The sequence below is a fragment of the Rana temporaria genome, chromosome 7, assembly GCF_905171775.1.
Source record: "Rana temporaria chromosome 7, aRanTem1.1, whole genome shotgun sequence".
NCBI lineage: Eukaryota > Metazoa > Chordata > Amphibia > Anura > Ranidae > Rana > Rana temporaria.
Window position 1 is genome coordinate 136,733,694 of NC_053495.1, and position 25,466 is coordinate 136,759,159.

At 42.9% G+C, this 25,466-nt stretch overlaps 1 protein-coding gene across 1 annotated transcript in view; it reads left to right on the forward strand.

The window, feature by feature from the left end:
- ABCA4 (ATP binding cassette subfamily A member 4) overlaps nucleotides 1-25,466 on the forward strand; it is a 304,087-nt gene that overhangs the window by 239,208 nt on the left and 39,413 nt on the right. The window contains exons 40-45 of the mRNA XM_040359994.1: nucleotides 4,922-5,069; nucleotides 7,097-7,220; nucleotides 10,684-10,813; nucleotides 17,135-17,255; nucleotides 19,886-19,948; nucleotides 21,061-21,167. Of these exons, the coding sequence (XP_040215928.1) occupies nucleotides 4,922-5,069; nucleotides 7,097-7,220; nucleotides 10,684-10,813; nucleotides 17,135-17,255; nucleotides 19,886-19,948; nucleotides 21,061-21,167 (693 nt within the window). The remainder of the gene's footprint in view (nucleotides 1-4,921; nucleotides 5,070-7,096; nucleotides 7,221-10,683; nucleotides 10,814-17,134; nucleotides 17,256-19,885; nucleotides 19,949-21,060; nucleotides 21,168-25,466) is intronic.

Below are 25,466 nucleotides of genomic sequence, written 5' to 3' on the forward strand. Positions count from 1 at the left end.
AATTTCACAAACATGTTAAGGACTATATATGAAATTTTAGTGATTAGGTTTATATCTACAATAATCCTTTTATTTTAAATACATATCCAAACTTGTTTGAAAACTGCTAATATAAAAAAAAATATCATTCAGTGACTATAAATGTCCTCTAGATAGAGCTGTTGTACACTTTTATCTCTGTTTTTTTTTTTATATTCACAAGCTGACTTTTTACAGTACTTGACCTACAATGGCCATAAAATAAACTATTTATTATGAATTAAAAGTATGATCACAATAGAAATCAATATAATTGACATATTGGGGGTTATTTACTAAAGGCAAATCCACTTTGCTCTACAAGTGCACTGCAAGTGCACTTGGAAGTGCAGTCCCTGTAGATCCGATTGGGGACATGCAAGGAAAATAAAAAACAGCATTTTAGCTTGCACATGATTGGATGATAAAATCAGCAGAGCTTCCCCTCATTTCAGACCTACCCCTTAGATTTAAAGCGACTGCACTTCCAAGTGCACTTGTAGTGCAAAGTGGATTTGCCTTTCGTAAATAACCCCCATTGAACTGTTACCATCCAATTTTTTTACTACACAAATATAATACTAAACTATGGTTCTAAATCCAACATTTCGTTGTTTTTTTTTACTTTAATGCATTATCTGCATTAAGGTAAAAACAAAAACAAAAAACAATGGGCCAGATTCACAAAGCAGATGCGCCGACTTAACTCGAGATGCGCGGCGTAATTGAACTTTGCGATCCTCAAAACGAGTTACGCCTGAAAACAAGTTTTTTTTCGTCCTACCTAAAAAAATGACACCGGCGCTTTTTCGAGCGCAAAATACGCTAGAAACGCCGCTGTTTTGATAGGCAACGATGCAAATGAGGGAGATAAGGCGATCCACAAAATTAAGTTTCTGTTAGTTTCATGGTGTAAAATTACACTTTATAAAAGGTGCCCTAATTTTACACCTGCCGTGTAAATGTCAGCTAAAGCAACACCATTAAGGAAGAGTTGAGCACACACACTTGCAGGACAACAATCTGTATGCCAACATGCCAGGGGCATCCATGCGCATAGCTAGACTAGTGACTTTAGTAACCGAGGGTACCCCCTCTTCTGAGTGAACAGCAGTCAGGAGACGCCTCTCAGAATGCATCTTTGCACAGTAAACACACACATTAATTATGTCACAATGAGAATGCATGAATGCACACCACTGTGTTCCCTAGCACAGACACATCGCATGCACATCTAATTGGATTAGATCCAAGTACCCCCCCAATGGTACTTGGGAGCAGTAACGCCACGGCTCCAATTATGTCACTGTGCATTCATACACCATTCACATGGACCTGGGATCATTTCTCCCTGGTCCTGGGGATCCCTACTCCACCAAAACTGAGGGTGACACCCTTATTTAATCAGGAATGCCCACCCCCACATTCATACATCATTCACACACATAAAACAAATCATAAGTACAGTATACCAAAAAAAATAATAAAAATAAAAAATAAAAAGTACCCTGCAAAATTAACGGCGGCGGCGTGAGCTACGCCTGGGCTGCCCACGGCCAACCAGAGGAGCCTCCTGGGGGGGTGAGCAGGGGAAGGAGGATCATCCTGGAGGGGGGTGGGTGAGCAGGGGAAGGAGGATCATCCTGGGGGGGGGTGTGAGCAGGGGAAGGAGGAGCCTCCCCTGGTGACTGTCCTTTTGCTGGCCTGCCCTCCAAGGCCACTGCTATCCTGGTCAGACAGATTGTGAGGGCAGCCGTATTGGCCTGGCCAGCCCGGGTATTGTCCTGGACAGCCTGGGTCAGGGCACTCACCTCCTGGGCCACGCCTGTTGTGGCGGTCTGCAGGTCACACAAGCATGTGATGACCGCCAAGGAGTTTGTGGCCACATCAGTGATTGACTCCTTAATTGTCCCCAGGCTGGCCTCCATCTGGCTCAGAGTCACTTTGATCTCAGCCAGATTGCGGGTCTGCCGGGCATTGTCCCTCTGCAGATTGCCCGGCAGACGCTCGGCCACCCCCCTGGTCTCATGAGTCGCCATCCTGCCTGCCGCTGAGGCTTGTGGCCTGGGAGGAGGGGAGAGAGAGGCCCTTGTGGGTTGAGGCCTGTTGGGGGAGGAGTGGGAGGGGCTACCCCTGATGGTGGCCTGACTGCTGCCAGCCTCAGGGGTAGCCTCAAGGGTCAACATATCTGATGCCAAAAGGACTTGCCTGGCAATGTCCATATCTTCAGCCTCCACCCCCTCATCCTCCTCCCCCTCAACCTCCTCATGAGGGGAGGTGTGGCCACTCCCCTCCCCTGGGGACTCCTGCCCTTCTTGGGACTCCTCAGCAGCCTCTTGTCCTGGGGATGGTGCAGCAGCCTGGCCTGATGGGCCAGCAACCTCCTGGCCTGATGGCCCAGCAATCTCCTGGCCATCTGTGGAGGACACAAAACAATAACAGGTTGGAGGATCCACACACTTGGCACATCTTTCCTTCCCCCACCCACACATGCTAATGACCAGATAGAAAAACCCAAAAATTACCTGTCCTCACAGGAGAATCAGATTGATAGCCAGGCAGGCCCACCACCTGCTGTGGGTGGAAACACCGGGCCACTGCCCATTCCTCCTCACTCAGCCTGATGGGGCAGGGTGCGCCTCCTCCAGTGCCCCTGGCATGGGCATTGATCTTGGCCATCTTCTCACGGACCAGGCTCTTAAGATCGTTGATCTTCTTTTGTATGCCACCGGGGGTCCTCGTCTCCCCCCCCCCCCGCCGCATTGAGCTGATCCGTAATTTTTTGGATGATCGCCTTTCTCCTGGCCGGGGGGGGTGTTCCGGCTCTCAGGGCCATGAAAATTACGCCCATATTGGGCGATGCCCCGAGCAAGTATCTGCTTCTCTATGCTCGAAAAATTTAGCTTCCTGCGCTTTGGTGCCATAATACCCACCACTCAGCAACAAGAAAAAACAAACACAACAAACAAACAAACAAAAATACTCACACAACAAACAAACACAAATACTCACACAACAAACAAACACAAAAATCAAACCACACAAGCAGACAGCTACTACAAATTCAAAAACAAACACCAAAAAACAAACAGAAAAAAAACTCAGAAAAAAACAAGCAGCAAAAAACAAACAGAAAATACAATCAGAAAAAACACACAACTACTACACTCTACTACTCCTCCAAATCTTTTAACTAACAAGAAACTCACCAGCACACACCAACAGACGACAGAGCAGAAGCAACTTGCTCTAGGAAAGGGGAACACAGGGATGTACATTTGCAAGGGAAGTGTGTTTGTCTGGGGCTTTTTATACACAGGGCGATTCTTAAACTAAGTACACTTGGCCTTTTTCCTATCTCACTGATTGCGCCGAGCCAAGTTCTGCACATGCCCAGTGAGGTGCTGATTCGTGCGCGCATGCGCAGTACGGGCGGCCCTTCATTTGCATGGGGTCACGGCTCATTACAATGGAGCACGCCCACTTCCTTCCCACTTGAAATAACCCTGCCTTACGCCTCGGGATTTAAGTTTCGCTTGCGCAATTTGGGCCGCAAATGCGCTGTGGATACAGCACGTACGAAAAAAAATTAAGGCGCCGTAACTTAAATGACATACGATTTGAGTAACTTAATTTGCGCCGCTGTTTGTGAATCTGGCCCAATGTACCCAATCTGCCCCCTGTCCATAAACAGTTACCTGACTAAATCACAGATCCAGCACTGTCCTGGCTGCAGCACTGATCCCCTCACTTCCTGCTTTCACAAGAGACACTGAGTGCAGCGGGAATCGCAAACATTTGTGAGGATGATCGGGGCTGCTCTGTGCAATACCGTTGCACAGATCAGGTAAGTATAACATATTTTTTATTTTATTAAAAAAACAATAACTTTCTCTATTACTTTAACATACATATACTAATTAGAACTGTACACAACTTAAAGCCAAACTTAATTAATTTCAGCAATCTTTGGTTCTACACATGCGCACAAAAACTGTAGGCTGTTAGAGTGACCATAGAAACTGTCTGTGTTTGTTCGCAACCTCAGAAAGTCCCAGCTTCTGCGCAAAAGCACCGCCAGTCTTTGGCAGGTCCCAGATACACAGCATGGCTAAAATTTGTAAGATGGTGAAGCAGAAGAGGGGTGGGAGGAGGGGGTTGAATCGGGTGTGGGGTTCCACTTTTAAGCTTAACTTTAGTCTTATCTTCAGTCTTGCACAACAGAAGACGCCCCTGTACTTAAACTGTTTACTCATTTCACTACAAACTGTGAGCTTCTTACAATGTACATCTGCAGCATCATCTAGTGTCTTGGCCTACTGCTTTCATTCATTGGGTTTAAGTTCTTTAATCATGGAAGCTCATTATCACATGTGGGCATTACCTAAGAAAGTAGGCATGCAATTAGTCTTCCTAGGGTTGTCCAGACTGACATTCACCCACATGGGCATTTTGATATTTGCATGATGCCTCCCAAGCGCCATCTTACTGCTTGCATCAGGGCTGGAGGTTCTTAAAAGGAATGCTGGGGTAAGATGTTTTCAGGAAGCTATGTGCAGCACCATGCTTTACCCTTCTACCAGTCATGATCTAAATGCATTGCATAGTGATGTAAATAGGTCTAAAATATGATATGTGATGCAACAGAAAGGAATGATGTAAAAATGTCATTAGCAAGTTGATGGGATAAAGGGGAACCAGGAAAAGCAAAATATAAGCAGAGTAAGTTTCAGTTTTAATATACATTATACGTTAAATTGGCACAAATATTTGTAGTAGATATGGTTTGAATGGAGATTGCTGCATTGTCAGTTTTGCTTTTGCTTAGTAATTGCAATAGTCAAACCACAATTTAGTAGTCAGCCTATGTTTACCCTTTAAAACTATGAATGATTATTTTCAGATGGGCTGTAATTCCTATGATGTATCCAGCATCATATTTCTTCAATGTGCCAAGCACGGCCTATGTTGCATTATCTTGTATGAACCTCTTCATTGGCATAAACAGTAGCGCCATTACTTTCATCCTTGATCTCTTTGAAAATAACAGGGTGAGTAAAACCTGATGCAAACTATATGCTTAGAAACACAATGCTTAACTTTAGAGAGATTTCCTAGTGGTGGTGTGGTATCCTCACTATACAGCTATTCACCTCCTCTTGCTCATACTTGAAGTGGTCAATAAGTGCGTCTATACTATCTGTATATATACATAGTCATTTATGGACGTTTGGTATTGCTTTATTAAACAGAGAGGCTCTATCTCTAACTGTATATACCTGATTTCCCTAGTTTTTGACTATGAGCTTTGAGGATACCTCATATGAATGAGGGTACCCAATACTGTTCACTGTAGGGATATCCCCTCATTTTTGGATGACTCCGGATTTTTGTAAACATTTTATACTGTACTTGTTCTTGTATCTAAGATTTTATTCCCTTTTCCTAGATCGCCGCCGGGCACACGCGATCGCTCGGTACAGAGCGGGGAACGGGAGCTGTGTGTGTAAACACACAGCTCTCGTTCCTGTCAGCAGGGGAAATGCTGATTTTCTGTTCATACAATGTATGAACAGAAAATCAGTGTTTCCCCTAGTGAGGCCACCCCCCCCCCCCACAGTAAGAACACACCCAGGCATACTTAACCCCTTCCCCGCCCCCTAGTGTTAACCCCTTCACTGCCAGTGGCATTTTTATAGTAATCTAATGCATTTTTATAGCACTGATCGCTATAAAAATGCCAATGGTCCCAAAAATGTGTCAAAAATGTCCGAAGTGTCCGCCATAATGTCGCAATACCGAAAAAAAAATCGCTGATCGCCGCCATTACTAGTAAAAAAAATATTAATAAAAATGCCATAAAAATACCCCCTATTTTGTAAACGCTATAACTTTTGCGCAAACCAATCAATAAACGCTTATTGCGATTTTTTTTACGAAAAATATGTAGAAGAATACGTATCGGCCTAAACTGAGGAAAAAAAATGTTTTTTTATATATTTTTGGGGGATATTTATTACAGCAAAAAGTAAAAAATATTCATTTTTTTCAAAATTGTCGCTCTATTTTTGTTTATAGCGCAAAAAATAAAAAACGCAGAGGTGATCAAATACCACCAAAAGAAAGCTCTATTTGTGGGAAAAAAAGGACGCCAATTTTGTTTGGGAGCCACGTCGCACGACCGCGCAATTGTCTGTTAAAGCGACGCAGTCCCGAATCGCAAAAAGTACTCTGGTCTTTAGGCAGCAATATGTTCCGGGGGGTAAGTGGTTAAAGGATGGTCGCACCACTTCTCATGATGGGTGAAAAAATATATTTTTCTGAGGTTTTCAGGGATAGATACGATTGTACAAACTCAAGATAGCTTACATGAAGTTATAAAGCTAGAGCTTCGTAAAGCTGAACATACAACACATATAACCTCTAAAATCATCTTTAGATTTAGATTTTAGGCAATCTTTAGCCTATATATGCTATTGACCCCCTTAAAGGATGGTGGCACCACTTCTCATGATGGGTGAAAAAATATATTTTTCTGAAGTTTTCAGGGATAGATACGATTGTACAACCCCAAGATAGCTTACATGAAGTTATAAAGCTAGAGCTCGTAAAGCTGAACATACAACACATACAACCTCTAAAATCATCTTTAGATTTTGAAGGTGGTCAGTCAACAGGGTAAATAGAATGATTGTGGGCTCCTACTCATGAGTGCACTTTAGACTATCTATAAATGTTGATGTAGACATGCTTACAGTGCTCATAGAAAGATATGTAGACACTGAATATACATAAGAATGCTGCCTGCAGTCACTCAGGTATATTTGAAACGTACTGAGTCCGTGATTGGTTTTTCCATTTACTATTGGACACTATTGAACAGTCTCTATGGTGAATATAGTAATAGCAGAAATGTTCATGTGGTTTTGGGCATACTTTGCCGATTACATTATGCAACAGAACAAACATTTTTGCACTATTAGACGGTATGACCATTATTGTCGTAAATCATGTGATGTAGTTGTTGGCCTACTAGCAGAGTGGTGTTTAGATTTATTATCATTTTTTTTTCTTGTAGTCTCTGCTAAAATTCAATGAGAGGCTGAAGGACTTACTTTTAGTCTTCCCACACTTCTGCCTTGGTCGAGGTCTTATTGACTTGGCTATGAATCAAGCTGTGACTGACGTGTATGCTCGATTTGGTGAGTGTGAAGCAGACATGTTTTATTTCACTTGTCCACATTTACAGTATCTGGGTTTTAAGATTCCTGGTAGTGTTTATAAAAACTAGCTTCATGTAAAAGGAAAAGTCATTATAAATGGGATTGTGCTTACACTTATATACAAATATATAAATGTTCCATCAGTTTATCTCTTTGAAAATATTTGAGATAAAGATGATTACATTGTAAGAAACATGTGTTTATGCATACTGTAGTAAATTTGGCATACATTACCAACTGCCACTGTGTGACATATTTTGCATATAAATACAATGAGAAATAATGCATTTTTTCAGTGAGAACATCACAGACGCATATATACGTTGTCTTAGTATTAGGGTCCACTCTCAGTGCTGCCACATGACACTGTCATAAAAAGGTTAAGCCACTAACTGAACTGTTTAAAAGGGTATCCTTAATAAGCTCCCTAACACAAACAGGCAGCACTTCTACCATTTTAGTGTTTGGTCAGCAGCCAGCCTTTTCACACAACAGTAGGATTTTACATCAGGCAGAGTGAGAGACAGCTCTGAGTATTGGAAAGTGGATCTCTGGCGCTTTTCTAGTGTGTACAGTGAATGTGTATAAAACCAATCAAGAAAATTAAAAATAAAGTATAAAATAAAATAGAATGAAATATAATAAATATGTGAAATTGCTGCTCAAATCTATAATGTGATATGCACTAAAATTGAATGAAAGAAAAATGATGTTAAAAGTTAAAATGACTGTTCCAAAATATGTAAAAATTACATATTAAATAGCAAACCCTATGTATATATAACCAAGTGCAAACATGCAAAAAGTGCAAAAAATCACAAAAAATTATCAATGAAGTAGAGTCCAAATGCTTCAATGTTGAAAGTGCCAGTAATGAAAATCAAAATGAGCATCAAAGTAGAACCAAAAATGCAGAGTCCTATGTCCAATTGGATTCTTGCAAATAAAGTGTCCTAAAGTGCTTCAAGCAGTAATCTTTCTTATATAGAGCTCACAGAGCACTTACCTCACCAATAAGGAAAACAAGCCTTACAAATTTCACATCCGGCTTATTGCAACACAGGCGATCGTTTTACACTCCTTCCTTGATGGCGGCAACTGGGGAGATGACCTATGGTGTCCTTACTGCTGGCAGCGATCTCTCATAGAATCAGAGCTTGCACATGTGAATAAGGAGAGAAAAAAGGGGGCCTCTCATCGTGAAGATGTAAATGTAAAGAAATTTATTAAGAGCCAAAATGGGAGCTTACATGCAGCATATAAAGAAGGGGCAAAATCGTAAACCGTGTGTGCAGACGATATAGACGTCACTTCCGGTCACATGCAATTTTCTAACGCGTTGTGTCACCCCACGTGACTTCATCAGAGGAATCTGATTGAATGTGAGAGCTTTTCTTAGATATTCTCAAAACAGAAGTGCAGTCGTGGTGGCCATTTTGTTGGTAGGGTATTGGTAGACTACGGCGGCCATGTTCAAGAAGATCAATACAAAATATGTCTTCACTTCAGCAGCCATTTTGGTGTAGATAAAATCACAATAATAGCAGTGAAAAGCGCTACAATGAGTTCTTCCACTGCATAACAGAGATAACATTTTAATAAATGATCAATATATAAAAAATTATTAAAATACTGGAAATTACCTCAGAAAATCCACACATAATAATAAAATATCAGAATGAACTGACATAATATAAACAGATAATAAAACATTATTATAATGTGAACCATATTAAAAATTACTTAAAAAAAAACGTTCAGATCAAACTCTACATTTAATCCATCAGGCACAAGGGTGTGAAGGTAATGGATCCACTTAGATTCCTTTTGGCTAATGGATCTCACAACATGTGCCCCCCTCCAGGGTCTATTATGCCTGTCTATCCCCCAGAAGGTTAAGTGTGTAGGATCTTTGTGATGGACCTGTGCAATGTGCCTGCTGACATTATGTTTGGGGAAACCTTTAATGATGTTCTGAATGTGTTCCTTATTTCAGACCATGAGAGGTCTCTTGGTTCTCCCCACATATTGCAAATTGCAAGTACACCGTAGGACATAGACCACCCTTTCAGTATGACAACTAATAAAGTCTTTGATGGGATAACATTGTCCAGTGTTCGTGGAAATAAACTCAGTTCTCTTAATTTTTTTTTTTTTTTATGTTGTCTTAATTCAGCCCAAAAAATATGCAAATGAAGAGAACTGAGTTTATTTATTTTTTCCTCCACCTACAAGATTTCAGTTTGTTGTTCAACTGAGTTGTACAGTTTAGAGGTGAAAAAAGTTCTGAAATTATTTATCTTTGTCTCATTTTTTTATATCCACTGTGTAGACTTTTATATCCACCGTATACAGTATATATATATTTATTGTATGTATCTTTACATACACCGATTTTCCTGATATGAGAGCAGCGCCTTTATATGAAGGTTATTTGTTTTTTTAAGTATTTTGTCTTTAAAATAATAGTTAATTGGAATCATTGCATAAAACTATACTGTATGTATACTTCAAATACTGGTTGATGCCCTTGGTGGTTTATGCTTGTCATGATGAACGCCTATATGCCAAGGCCAAATGTAGCAGCATCAGCATTCGTCAGTTAACTTGACAGTAATTTCTGGCTAATTTGCATACCTAATTTTTTCATATATTTTTAAGGACACATCATTTTTTTTAAATGCTAAAAACACCCTGCTCTGTTGTATATGATATAGACTGATTTGTAAGAAAACATGTTAAAAAAAAATCTGAGATTAGAAGGCTGCTGTGTCACTGGTGAAAAGAGGGAGCAGGAGGAAATGAGCTAATAAATCACTGGGGGGAGGATGGATCTGAGCTGCAGAGTCACTGCTGGTAAGGGGGAGCTGAGCTGCTGGGAGATTGACTTTAACAACATAGTTGACATACAAATAAAAGACTAAGTAACAGGGCACTGTTATACAAATTGTGACATTTTTGGTGCTAAAAAACATGATAGAAAGCAGTGCCTAAATCAAATGATTAATGTCCAACCTTATGTGCATGAAATGTTGTATCTTTGCTTTGATTTATACTTCCTCGCTCAGATTCATTAAGAAATGCTGTACTGTGTTCATCGGAAATTAGACAGTGACTGAATACTAAGCCTTGCCATCTGGCCTTTTTTAAAGTACAGGAAACCAAGAAACATACAGTCGCTGATTTGTATCCAGAGCACAGCGTAATATGTAATTAATTTATTGAACTGAATTAAATTTTGAATTTATCGAATTAATTAAGGTTTATTAGCAAAGTATTGTGTTTGTCAAGTGTTTATAGAAGAGGATATTGTTAGTAAACCTGCTGTACAGACTTAGTAGCTTAATAATGTACAAAGCAAAGCAATCATACATGCTTTAGGTAACCTCTGTCATCAGAAAGCCCAAGGTGAGTCGTCTTATTTCTTTGCTGTGTATTGCAGGTGAGGAGCATATTACAAACCCTTTCCAGTGGGATTTTCTGGGGAAAAACATATTTGCAATGGCAATTGAAGGAATTGTATACTTTGCTTTAAATCTGCTCATTCAGAACCGCTTCTTTTTCACTGCGTGGTAAGCATCCTCAAAATGTACAATATTTATTATTTTGATACACTGACCGCTCAGTCTGGATGTCACACCACTTCCTCAAACTCAATCTATCCAAAACCAGGCTCATATTTCCTCTCCCTGCCCCTGACTTCTCTGTCAAGATCAGTGGCACAACTATCAACCTTTCCCCCCAATGCCAGGGTTCTATGCCAGGGTTCTAGGTGTAATCCTTGACTCTGAACTAGCCTTTCGGCCCCTCATCCCATCCATGTTTACTGCTTGCCACCAGGGCCGGCGCTACCACTAGGCGGATTAGGCAACCGCTTGGGGCGCACTGCTGCCTAGAGCGCCCGGCCGATGGTTAATCTACTACCGCAATATCCACAAAGCTGTCATGTGTAAAGCAGCGCCATCCCGATCCCGCGCGGCTCTCATCTCTCCGCTCTGACATGTTTTCAGAAATAATGCAGCCCCCTCCCCCTCCCCCAGCAGGGCGCTCTCCTCTCTGATGTGTACAGTGTCCAGCAATCCCCCCCCTCTCCGCTCTGAAATCACTCCTGAGTCCCACTTCTCCTGTGTGCTCCATCCAATCCCCCTTCAGCTTTCTGTCCCAATCAGCTTCACACTTCTCCCGAGTGCCACCCCTCGTGTGTGCTCCATCCAATCCCCCTTCAGCTTTCTGTACCAATCAGCTTCACGCTTCTCCGGAGCCCCGTCCCTCCTGTGTTTGCTCGTCTGTGAAGGGGAGGTGGGCGGCAAGATTAAAACAAGCAGCTGACAAAATGCTGAATGAACCAGTGAGCCAGCCCCTGGGGACAACGTCAAGTGAGTGAGCACTTCCACTGACTCTCTTTCTCTGTCTGATCTCTTTCTTCCCCTCTTTCTCTCTCTTCCCCCTCTCTCTCTCTTCTCTCTTTATCTCTTTCTTTCTCTCTTTTCTTTTCTCTCTTTTCTTTTCTCTCTCTCTTTTCTCTCTCTCTTTTCTCTCTCTCTTTTCTCTCTCTCTTTTCTCTCTTTCTCTCTCTTTCTCTCTCTTTTCTCTCTCTCTTTTCTCTTTCTTTTCCCTCTCTTTCTTTTCTCTTTCCTCTCTTTCTTTTCTCTCCTCTCTCTCTCTCTCTCTCTCTCTCTCTCTCTCTCTCTTCCCTCTCATCTCTCTCTCTCTCTCTCTCTCTCTCTCTCTTCCCTCTCGTCTCTCTCTCTCTTCCCTCTCATCTCTCTCGTCTCTCCCCCCTCATCTCTCTCGTCTCTCCCCCTCTCTCTTCCCCCTCTCTCTCTCTCTCTCTCTCTCTTCCCCCCCTCTCTCTCTCCCCCCTCTCTCTCTCTTCCCCCCCTTTCTCTCTCTCTCCCCCCTCTCTCTTCCCCCTCTCTCTCTCTCTCTCTTCCCCCCCCTCTCTCTCTCTTTCCCCCCCCTCTCTCTCTCTCTCTCTTTCCCCCCCCCCCTCTCTCTCTCTCTCTCTCTCTCTCTCTCTCTCTCTCTCTTTCTCTTCCCCCTCTCTCTCTTCTCTCTTTATCTCCTTCTTTCTCTCTCTCTTTCTCTCTCTCTTTTCTCTTTCTTTTCCCTCTCTTTCTTTTCTCTCTCTCGTCTCTTCCCTCTCTCTCTTTCTCTCTCTCTCTCTTCCCCCCCTCTCTCTCTCCCCCTCTCTCTCTCCCCCTCTCTCTCTCCCCCTCTCTCTCTCTCTTCTTCCCCCCCTCTCTCTTCTTCCCCCCTCTCTCTCTTCTTCCCCCCTCTCTCTCTTCTTCCCCCCTCTCTCTCTTCTTCCCCCCTCTCTCTCTTCTTCCCCCCTCTCTCTCTTCTTCCCCCCTCTCTCTCTCTTTTCCCCCCTCTCTCTCTCTTTTCCCCCCTCTCTCTCTTCCCCCCGCTCCCTCCACCTGGCTGCACCCCCCTCCTGTCCACCTGGCTCCATCCCTCCAACTGGCTGCACCCCCTTTCCTGTCCACCTGGCTATATCCTCCCTCCACCTGGCTGCACCCCCTCTCTTGTCCGCCTGGCCATATCCTCCTTTCACCTGGTTGCACCCCTCCACCTGGCTGTACCCATATCTCCTCTCCACCTGGCTGTACCTCCCCTCTCCTCTCCACCTGGCTGTACCCATATCTCCTCTCCACCTGGCTGTACCTCCCCTCTCCTCTCCACCTGGTTGCACCTCCCCTCTCCACCTGGCTGCATCCTCCTCCTGTCCACCTGGCTCTATCCCTCCACCTACCTGCACCCCCCACCTGTCCACCTGGCTTTATCCCTCCACCTACCTGCACCCCCCACCTGTCCACCTGGCTTTATCCCTCCACCTACCTGCACACCCCTCCTGTCCACCTGGCTCTATCCCTCCACCTACCTGCACCCCCCCCCTCCTGTCCACCTGGCCCTATCACTCCATGTGGCTGCACCCCACCTCCTGTCCACCTGGCTCCATCCCTCCACCTGCCTGCACCCCCCTCCTGTCCACCTGGCTTTATCCCTTCACCTGCCTGCACCCCCCTCCTGTCCACCTGGCTTTATCCCTTCATCTGGCTGAACCCCCTCTCCACCTGGACCAGTTCTGGTGCTAAAATTATTGAGTTTGTTTCGATTTTTTTTTCGGGGGGGGGGGGGGCGCAAGTAGCTGGTCTCGCCTAGGGTGCAAAATAGTCTAGCACCGGCCCTGCTTGCCACCTCAACCTCCGCCACATCTCCAAAATAGGCCCCTTCCTAACCAATGATACAACAAAGTTTCTAATTCACTCTCTGGTCATTTCATTCTCACCTCGACTACTGCTACTCCCTCCTCATTGGATTACCTTTACATAGACTATCCCCTCTTTTATCCATCATGAATGTTGTTGCCAGACTCATCCACCTTACCAACTGTTCAGTGTCTGCTACTCCTCTCTGCCAATCCCTTCATAGGCTGCCACTTACCCAACAAAGTAAATTCAAAATAATAACAACAACCTATAAAGCCATCCATAACTTGGACTCCAGCTACATCACTAACCTAGCCTTAAAATACCAACCAAATTGTTCCCTTCATTCCTTCCAAGACCTCCTGCTCTTTAGTTCCCTTGTCACCTCCTCCCATGCTCATCTCCAGGACTTCTCCTGAGCCTCTCCCATCCTATTGAACTCCCTATCCCAATCTGTCTGGCTAACTTATACTCTTCTAGACTATCCCTGAAAACCCTTCTCTTCAGAGAAGCCTATCCCGCCTCCACTATATCCATCAGCTCATCCCCCACAGTTATTGACCCTTCCTATTAAATTGTAAGCTCCAACGAGCAGGGCCCTCCTATTCCTCCTGTATTTAATCGTAACTGTACGGTCTTCCTCTGCTGTTTTTTTAAAACACTGTGCAGACTGTTCGCACTATATAAATCCTGTATAATAATAATAATAATAATAATAATAATAATAATAATAATAAAACATCACCATGGATAATCCAATTCATTTTTGCTTAACTATTTATAAGAGAGACACAAAAAGACAAAGAACAGTATTCCTTCCTACCATAGATAAAGATATAATGAACATGTATAACTGCATTTTCACTAAATACTAAAAGGCAAATAAGTTATTCACTTTGCAAGTGAATTTTCATTTTTTAAGGCAATTTTCCCCAGAGGTTAGTAAATGTGGTAAAAATTGACTTTGCAAAGAATACTCAAGCAATGAAAATTACATAGAAGTGGATGATAAAAGTCAGCAGAGCTTCACCTCCTTTGAAAAGCAAAATTTCCCTTCCAAATTGAGCAGCCTATTTGCCTATTTTTTCTGGACCTGGACTTGGATATAGGCAGGTGTAATCCAACTGTCAATAGGGCTGCATGGACCTTCCAACTACTATAGAGGAAGTCAATAAGCTTTTTTCTAACGCCCCCCTTACCTCGTGCCCCCTGTACCTTCTCAAATACTACGGTCACCCTTTGGCTCTATCCTACACTCTTTAACTCATATATTAAACCTCTCCCTCTCTACTGGCATCTTCCCCAACCCTCTAAAATATGCGCTAGTCACTTATATACCAAAAGGCCTCACTGGACCCCACTAATTACTCCCATTTACCTCCAAATTCCTTGAACCTTTAGTCTACAACCAACTAAGCTACCTCCTCATTAAGAATAACCTTCTTGATCCCCTTCAGTCTAGATTTTGCCGTCAGCACTCCACAGAAACTGCTCTCCTATAACTCACAAATGACTTACTAACAGCCAAAACCAAAGGTCAATATTCCGTACTCTTGGACTTTTCCGCTGCCTTTGATAGTTGATCACCCCCCTTCCTCCTCAAAAAACTAAATTTGCTTGGTCTCCATGGCTGTGCTCTTTGTTGGTTCCAATTTTACCTATCTCACCGAACCTTCAGTGTCACTTACAACTCCACTTCCTCCTCTCCAAATCCACTAACCGTTGGGGTCCCCCAAGGTTCTGTCTTTGGACCTCTACTATTCTCGATCTACACGTCCTCCCTGGGTCAGCTGACCTGCTACCATTTATATGCTGATGACACCCAAATCTATCTCTCTTCCCCTCAGCTCACTCCATCAGTCTCCTCACGCATTACTGATTTACTAACAGACATATCAGCCTGGATGTCACTCCACTTTCTCAAACTGAATCTATCTAAAACCAAGCTCTTAATATTTCCTCCACATGTGCCCCTTCCCCTGACTTCTCTGTCAAGATTAATGGCACATCTATCAGTCAGTCCCCACATGCCAGGGTGCTAGGGGTAACCTTGGACTCTGAACTGTCCTTTCAGGCCCACATCCAATTCCTGTCCAAATCATGCTGCCTTAGCCTCCGCAACATTTCTAGAATACGCCCCTTTTTAACAACTGACATCACCAAGCTTCTAATTCACTACATGGTCATCTCTCACCTTGACTACTACAACTCCCTCCTCATTGTATTATCTTTACATAGACAATCCCCCCTTCAGTCCATAATGAATTCCGCTGGAAGACTCATTCACCTTACCAAACATTCAGGGTCCTCCACCCCTCTCTGCTAATCCCTCCACTGGCTTCCACTCACCCAACAAATACATTTCAAAGCACTAACAATAATTTACAAACCATTCATAACTCTGCCCCCAGCTACATCACTAACCTAGTCTCAAAATACCAACCAAGCCGCTCTCTTCGGTCCTCCCAAGACCTCCTGCTCTCTAGCTCCCTTGTCACCTTCTCCCATGCTTGCCTTCAGGATTTCTCCAGAGCTTCTCCCATCCTTTGGAACTCCCTACCCCAATCTGTCCAACTGTCCCCTAATCTATCCATCTTTAGACGATCCCTGAAAACCCTTCTCTTTAAGGAAGCCTATGCCGCTTCTAACTAATACACTGTTTTACTTTCTCCATCAGCCTTTTCCCCGCAGCTATTACCCTTTGAATCAATTGACCCTCCCTTTTAGATTGTAAGCTCTAATGAGCAGGACCCTCCGATTCCTCTTGTACAAAATTGTAATGTAACTGTAATGTCTACCTTCATTTTGTTAAGCCATGCGCAAACTATTGGCACTATTTAAATCCTGTATCATAATAATGATAATAATAATTAGGTCCACTTTTACTACATTCATATAACAAAATGCTTTCAATTGTATATTTAACAGGCCAAAAGAGAGCAATTGAGGTGTTACTAAACCCACAACAGTAAAATCAGTCTGTATATGCAGAATAGCATGCTTGTTATACTCACTGTGGAACTTAAGCGGTTAATCCTCTGCATTGGGTAAAAAGACTGTTTTATCTTGTATGCCTAGAACCTTCCCTCCTGCACTGTCTATCTGGGGAAGGCCAGCTAACACACAGGTAGGGTAGCTAACCTGCACATGCTCAGTTATGTTTTTTATGCTGGAGAGAACATTTCCTTGTTCTCAGAGCTAACCAGGTCACATGACATTGACATTACACATGTGGGCATGTATACAGGCTATAGGGGAAATCTCCTCCTACCTGAACACACAGCTATGCACAAACTCTGCAGGTTATCATGTTACCGTTGTATACAGATCAACTAAAAATAGTATAGTGGCAGTATTTTAATGTAAAAAGAAGATTTATAAGCTGAGGCACTGTGTGTGGGCAGATGAACTATTTTCATATTACTGGGTTTAGTAACAATTTAAGTGAAGTTCATTGTTAGGGTTTAAATCCCACAATGAAAAAACAGAGAATTCCCTCTACTGGCTACATTACAAATCTCTATATTTAATACAATGGAAAAACATAGATGACCAAGTATGTAAAAAAACCTCAAATGAAAAATTCCTTTTCGGTAAACATTGCTCTAATAACACAAGCGATACTGTGTGCTCACATTATATACGCGTTAGAGCATTACATGTTTTCATTCTCTTTAATAGGTTTGCTGAACCTCCAAAAGAGCAAATTGAAGGTGAAGATGAAGATGTTGCACAGGAGAGAATCAGAGTCCTGAAAGGAGGAGGAAAAAATGATATATTAAAACTGAAAGAACTGACAAAAGTAAATGTTTCTGCCTTTCTGAAAAGTATTTAAATACACTGGGCCTGATTCTCAAAAGAGATACGCAGACTTAACTGCTGTTCAGTCTGTGCCTAACTTTGGAAACGATTCTCAAAAGGCTTTTTCCAAAGTTAGGCAGAAAATCTGACATGTGTAAGACACTTACACGGTCAGATTTTAGGATGCAGTACCGCATCCGCCACTGGGGGCATTTCTCATTGAAATGCAGCTTTGCGTATGCAAATGAGGACTTAAGCAGATTTTCAAAGCATTTCATCACTGTGATTTCTGCGTAAGTTCCGAATTTGCCTGCGCAAAACTAGGGCTGGTTTTATAATGTGGAAAGTTAGTCACACATTGTAAAGGCCCATTCCAGCGACGGCATTTGGTATGCATTCCCGAGGGAGAACTCCACGGCAATTTTTAAATTAAAAACCGGCATGGGTTCCCCCCCCAGGAGCATACCAGGCCGTTAGGTCTGGTATGGGTTGTAAGGAGACCCCCCCTACGCCGAAAAATCGACGTAGGGGGTCCCCCTACAATCCATACCAGACCCGTATCCAAAGCACGCTACCCGGCCGGTCAGGAATGGGAGTGGGGACGAGCGAGCGCCCCCCCCTCCTGAGCCGTGCCAGGCCGCATGCCCTCAACATGGGGGGGTTGGGTGCTCTGGGGCAGGGGGGCGCACTGCGGGCATGTTGATGAGGACAGGACCTCTTCCCGACAACCCTTGCCGTTGGTTGTCGGGGCCTGCGGGCGGGGGCTTATCGGAATCTGGGAGTCCCCTCAAATAAGGGGGTCCCCAGATACCGGCCCCCCACCCTAAGTGAATGGATATGGGGTACATCGTACCCCTACCCATTCACCTGTAGGCAAAAAGTAAAAGTTAGTAAACACACAACACAAGGCTTTTTAAAATAATTTATTATTCTGCTCCGGATGCCCCCCCTGTCTTCTTTATTAGCTCTATTACCAGGGGGGGCTTCTTCTTCCACTCTCCAGGGGTCTTCCACTCTCCGGGGGTCTTCTTCCACTCTCCGGGGGGGGTTTCTTCTTCCGCTCTCCGGGGGGGGGCTTCTCCGCTCTCCGGGGGTCTTCTTCCATCTTCTCCCCTCTTCCGCTGTTGACTCGGCGAACCCCGGTTCTTCTGCAGATGTCCGGTGCCTTCTTCTTCAGCGCTGGCTGCCTGCTATCTGTGTGTGTTAGCTCAATTTCTAACAGGCAGCCGGCGCGGTCTTCTGTGACGTCAGGGTCTTCTCTTCTGTTCTTCTCCCCTCTTCCGATGTTGCCTCGTCGCGTCTTGTCACTGTAATGATGGAAGCGCGCCTTGCATCCCATTTATATAGGCATCACCGTCCCATCATGCTCCGGCAGGTACCCACGTGGTGGGTGCACGTGGGTAGGCACCCAACCCCCCCATGTTGAGGGCATGCGGCCTGGCACGGCTCAGGAGGGGGGGGGGGCACTCGCTCGTCCCCACTCCCTTCCTGACCGGCCGGGTAGCGTGCTTTGGATACGGGTCTGGTATGGATTGTAGGGGGACCCCCTACGTCGATTTTTCGGCCTGGGGGGGTCTCCTTACAACCCATACCAGACCTAAGGGCCTGGTATGCTCCTGGGGGGGGAGCCCATGCCGGTTCTCCCTCTCAGGAATGCATGCTGAGCGACGCTGTCATTTTTTTTTATAATTATTTGTTTTCCCGGCGCGTCTTTTTTTTTTCACCCGTCGCAACTTTAGTGTCCCGTCGAAATTCTCAAAGCCGCCCGGCGTTAATTACGTTCGCGCGCTGCACGTCGGGAAAATGACGTCACACGCATGCGCAGTACTGCCGGCGCGGGAGCGCGCCTCATTTAAATTTTAAACGCCCCCAGGAGAGGAGGACCGCCTTACGACGGCGGCACTTAAGTTACACGGCCTGAAATTTCTAGGTAAGTGCTTTGAAGATCGGGCACTTAGGTAGAGATTTTAAGTCAGTGTAACTTAACTGCTGAAATTTAAGTTAGGCTAAGTTTTTGGGAATTTGGCCCATTGTGTATATGTTGATCATATTTGCACAAAGATAGACATACATGAAAAACTTAAAAGGGTCAATTCATGTATGAGTTAAGCAGGCCATACACGGAGCAAATTTCAGCTGGTTGCTGATGAACCAGACCAAATTTAAACCATGTGTGGTCCTCCAAACTGACAAATTTTGATCTAAAAATTTAAGAACCCGGATGAAAATCAACAGCCAAACAGCTATATCCAATCAGATGCAGCCATTGTTTGCGTATTTTGACAGCCACAAGTGTTGACTGTTGGAAAGCAATAGCTGTCAGGGGAGATTCCTTCATCCATGTTTTATAGTGTGGATGAGGGAATAGGCAGATATCTTACAGTGTATGGTCAGATTTATTGTAAATGTGTTCATTACTTTATCCCATGATAATTTTCTCAGTTCATGAACATAATATACATGTGAAATTAGATTTCTTTCTTTCTTTCTTCACTATTGAAAGCCTTAAATATGTAGAGTTCATCTATTTTTTTCTTCATTTTGATAAAGAATCGAACTAATAGAGATACAAAAGAATATTGCGCTGTATGTTTTAGTAAACTGACTCACAGTTCTCTCTACAATATACAGGTTTATGTTGGTAAACACACTCCTGCTGTGGACAAGCTTTGTATTGGTATCCGGCCTGGAGAGGTGAGTAACAATATACGACAGGAGAAAAGAGCAAAAGGTGACCTCATCAGTGTGTTTTTTTGCCTTTACACTTCAGTAAGCAACTATATTGCTTAACGCATATCTAAATCCAAATAAAATGTGAATTCTGGCAGCTTTCTCGCCTTGTATGGCTCCAGATGTGGAGGCTCCATTACTTTTTTTCCAGAAAATTTGCCCTTTATATTTGCCTGGTAATCTTGAGACTAAAACACGTCATGTGCTTGGGTTACTTTATCAAAAGAGGCAGCTATGGTTGTTGCCCAGGCTGGACTTGAAAACATGTCTGCTTTTCTCATTTCCGTTACGTACTGTCTACAGTAACTCATGGCAATCATCAAAAATTCTCTTTCCCTGGGCTCTATCTTACAGCAGTAATCCAATTTTTGATTATTGTATATTAATGAATTTTGCATAAAACTAAACTGTGCTTGTTGTTTTTAAAGCCCAACTCCAGGTCAAACTTTTTTTTTGTATTTTGTTATAGACCGGGGAAAGGTTAGAACTTCTGTTGTGTTTTTATTATTGTCTGTGTTCATATTATAAATGTTTTGCCTGTTTAGAAAGGGATGGGAAATCTCACCAATGAGAAAAAACAGAACTACGGTACATATTTTGTAGAATAAGGCTGGGTTCACACTGATTGCATGACATGTGAAAATCAATGTTTCCCTATGAGAGCCGTAGTATCCTGTTCATTCAAGTCAGATGGATGTCGGACCAATGTAGGATCAATGTAGGATCGATGTAGGACTGATGTCGCAGAGAAAAGTAGGATGAAAGTCGTATGACTGTCGTGTAGTATTAGTGTGAACCCAATCTTAGGAAGAGTTTGAACATCCAGCATGTCTTTACTGCTATCTGTGCATTCCTGTTATAGTGATATCCACTCCCTCCATTTCATGTCCTGGTTTCACAGGTATAGAAAAGAAACATTTCCCCCCAATAGAATCCAATCCAAAACAAAAAATGCCAGACAAAACGTTTTTCCACTCTATCCAAAGTTAAAGAGATTGGCTTTTATTATGCTTGAAATGGTGTTTTTCTTTTTTTGTGATTTGGGCATAGATTAACAGTATATGTGTTCCACCTAGTGTTTCGGGCTGCTGGGAGTAAATGGAGCCGGAAAGACCACCACATTTAAGATGCTCACTGGAGATATTGATGTGACATCAGGAGATGCAACTGTTGCTGGATACAGGTATGTGGAATAAGTGGGTAATTTGAGGCTGTTGTAAACTGAGTGAATCCAGGACCAAAAACCTTACTGGTCGACCACTGCAACCTCTGCAAAATGGAAATCAAGATATTAGGGCAATAAAGAGTAAAGAATTGTTAATAATTGAATGCACAGTGTAACAGATCTCGGCTACCCCGTATGGGAACCTCCGACAGACCTGTGTCTCCTGTCCTCCAAAAGCACCGGCAGGCGGCAGACTCGCCATAACCAGCCCTTAACCCCTCAATCACGAGACAAGCCACACAGGTGTTGAGGGTTAAACATGCAGAGCATTAACTCTTTATTAAGTACCAAACATACACTTTTAAACACAGTTAGGGACACTCCCCTTAGCCTTGTCATAAAGGGGGTAGGGGACAAGGAAGAACCAATGGAAACTCAACACTTGTATATTCAAACAACTACAGTTGAAACACATAAAAGGATTATGATAAGCAGGCAGCCCCTCCTTACACATCCCCTCCAACCCAACACAATTAAACACAGCAACAAGAGGGGATGGGGAGAAGGGATGTAGCATTACATTACATTACTGTATCTCAATGCCATTTTGTCTGCAAGTCTCATAGTCCCACGTAGACAGTGTATTCTGTCACACATAGTTTGTGCATTTCCTACACTGTACGTTAAGGCAGAAACCAAAATGTTCTGCCACACGAGTGCCAATGTCAATGGGCTTTGGACTTTGGTTTGGAATGTTAATGAAATAATTTAGAATTTATCAGATTGTAATTTCAACCTGCAGTTGATCGCCTTTTGAGTTGCATTTGATCAGCTTCAAGTGGGTTTTGCCTTTTCATAGACTTGTAAGGGAATGCGAACCCTGCTTGAAAGGTACAATCTGAATCTTGAACGTCTGTCAGATGTTCTATTTTGGGGGGAGGGGTAACATATACTCACTTTCTATCCCAATGACACTTTATCACCCTACGATACACAGTGTGTCTCAAGGTCAGGAAGTAAAATTCTTCCACATTCAGTGCACATACAGGAATACAAATCTAAAGGTGGTTATTAAGCTTTATTGTGATAACATGGTGTTTCTCCCTTACTAAAGTTTAAGCCTTTAAAAACTTTCTATTCCTTTGTTTAGTTAAAGAAAACATGCTTTTCTTTAGATCGTAAGTCAGGAGCTTGAGGTATGAGATTCATCCCAGGCCTCACTAATCCACTGTATAATTTTGAAAGTATATTGGAAGAGTCAGATTACCAAATAGGTAGAGTAGGCAGCGACCTATGGGCCCCATGCTGTTTAAGGGTCTTGTGACAAAAGTTCAAAATAATACAGGTGATACTCGAAAAATTAGAATATCGTGGCAAAAGTACATTTATTTCACTAGTGCAACTTAAAAGGTTAAACTAATATATGAGATAGACTCATTACATGCAAAGCAAGATAGTTCAAGCCATGATTTGTCATAATTGTGATGATTATGGCTTATAGCTCATGAAAACCCCAAATGCACAATCTCAGAAAATTAGAATATTGTGAAAAGGTGCAATATTCTAGGCTCAAATAACATCTGCAAAGGGTTCATGAGCCTTTAAATGGTCTCTCAGTCTGGTCTGGTAGGAATCACAATCATGGGAAAGACTGCTGACCTGACAGTTGTGCAGAAAACCATAATTGGCACCCTCCATAAAGAGGAGAAGCCTCAAAGGGTAATTGCAAAAGAAGTTGGATGTTCCCAAAGTGCTGTATCAAAGCACATTAATAGAAAGTTATGTGTAAGGGAAAAGTGTGGAAGAAAAAGGTGCACAAGCAGCAGGGATGACCGCAGCCTGGAGAGGATTGTCAGGAAAAGGCCATTCAAAAGTGTTGGGGACTTTCACAAGGAGTGGACTGAGGCTGGAGTCAAGAGCCACCAGACATAGAGAGATCCTGAAAATGGGCTTCAAATGTCGTATCCCTCTTGTCAAGCCACTCCTGAACAACAAACAACGTCAGAAGCGTCTTACCTGGGCTAAAGAAAAATAGACCTGGTCTGTTGCTTAGTGGTCCAAAGTCTTCTTCTTTTCTGATGAGAGCAAATTTTGCAACTCATTTGGAAACCAAGGACCCAGAGTATGGAGGAAGAGTGGAGAGGCACACACTGCAAGATGCTTGAAGTCCAGTGTGAAGTTTTTACGGTCTGTGTTGATTTGGGGAGCCATGTCATCTGCTGGTGTTGGTCCACTGTGCTTCATTAAGTCCAGGGTCAACACAGCCATCTACCAGGAGATTTTGCAGCACTTAATGCTTCCTTCCACAGATGAGCTCTATGGGGATGCTGACTTAATTTTCGAGCAGGACTTAGCACCTGACCACACTGCCAAAAGCACCAAAACCTGGTTCAATGATTGTAGGATTACTGTGCTTAATTGGCCAGCAAACTCGCCTGACCTGAACCCCATAGAAAATCTGTGGGGCATTGCCAAGAGAAAGATGAGAGACATGTGACCGAACAATGCAGAAGAGCTGAAGGCCTCTATTGAAGAATCCTGGTCTTCTATAACACCTCAGCAGTGCCACAGGCTGATCGCTTCCATGCCACGCCGCACTGAGGCAGTAATTGCTGCAAAAGGGGCCCAAACCAAGTACTGAGTACATATGCATGCTTATACTTTTCAGAGGTCTCATATTGTTTTATGTACAATCATTGTTATATTGATTGCATGTAATATTCGAATTTTCTGAGATTGTGGATTTGGGGTTTTCATGAGCTGGAAACCTTAATCATCACAATTATGACAAATCACGGCTTGAACTATCTTGCTTTGCATGTAATGAGTCTATCTCATATATTAGTTTCACCTTTTAAGTTGCATTAGTGAAATAAATTAACTTTTGCACAATATTCAAATTTTTTGAGTACCACCTGCATTGAATTAATCTTGAAAGAAAATTACAATGAAGCTTTCTTGAATTGTTTACAAAAGATAGAAAAACGAAATCAACTCAAGGAAACATGCGCTACTTTACAGGCATACTATTGACCCCCCCCCCCCCCCGGTACGAAATTTAAAGGAATATTTCACTTTTATTGTTTCACTTTAAGCATTATTAAAATCACTGCTCCCAAAAAAACTGCAGTTTTTAAAACTTTTTTTGCATTGCTACAAGTCCCCTGGGGTAGGACCCGGGTCCCCAAACACTTGTTATGACAATAACTTGCATATTAGCCTTTAAAATTAGCACTTTTGATTTTTCATGTTCGTGTCCCATAGACTTTATTGGTGTTCGCATGTTCGAACAAATACATTTTTTACCTGTTCGCATGTTCTGCTCACCCATTGGGGAGAGTTTTCCTCACTTCCTTTCCTTTCACTTCCTTTCCTGTGTGACATCAGGACAGTAAATGGGGGGGCAGTTGTCTCCTTGTTAGGTTGGCACAGACATCAATCAAAATGTCTGAAGTTCCTTAAAAATGTGTTACCTTCAGTAGATTATGCATATCAACATGGGTTTCTTTGCCAAGCCAGGTACAGATAAGGGGAACATATCTCCAAACCAGAATTGGGGACAGCAGTGGAAAGTTTATATGTATGCCTTAGTAACCTTGATAGTGCTAAAAAAAAGTAATGTGTGACTATCATGTTCTCCTGAGAAGCTAGAGAGTTTCAACGTTTTTGCTGTAGGTGCTAAAATGACAATTGTGTTGGAATTTTCAGACCATAAATGTGTTATACTGACCAACCTAAATTACTTTAAAGCCTCAAAAAGGTTAAAACATATCTAAAGCCAAAACATTTTTTTTTAGCAGGGAATGATTAAAAACACTATGAAGCTGTTTTCCACTGGGGAGATTTTTCTTAAAGAGGAACTGCAGTCTGCTCACATAATTTGTAATAAAAATATCTTTGACATTCTGAAGCTTTCCTTCAACCACTTTGCATATTATTTGATATATACTGTGATTCTGTACTTGGCAAATATGCTGCATAAATCTCCCTCCACCGAGTCTGGTTGCAACCATTTTAACTGGGGTCAGCTGAAGCTGCTGCCTGTTCACTTCCTGGATTTACACAGAGGCACACCTCCAGCTCTGAAGCGCTCATTGGCCCTCTTATGGCTCATCCCCCCCTTCCTTCCTTTCTTACAAACTCTCACGAGAGTAAGAGAGAGAGCTGTGCATGATGTCATAAGCCTAGCCTATTGACCAGACAAGAAGCATAAGGTGAGCTGTATAAGGTATTTACTGGCAGAAAAAAAATGTTTTACTATCCAAAGTTAAAACAACAAGGGCAGAAGATTTAATAGATGGAAAGATGAAAAAATTA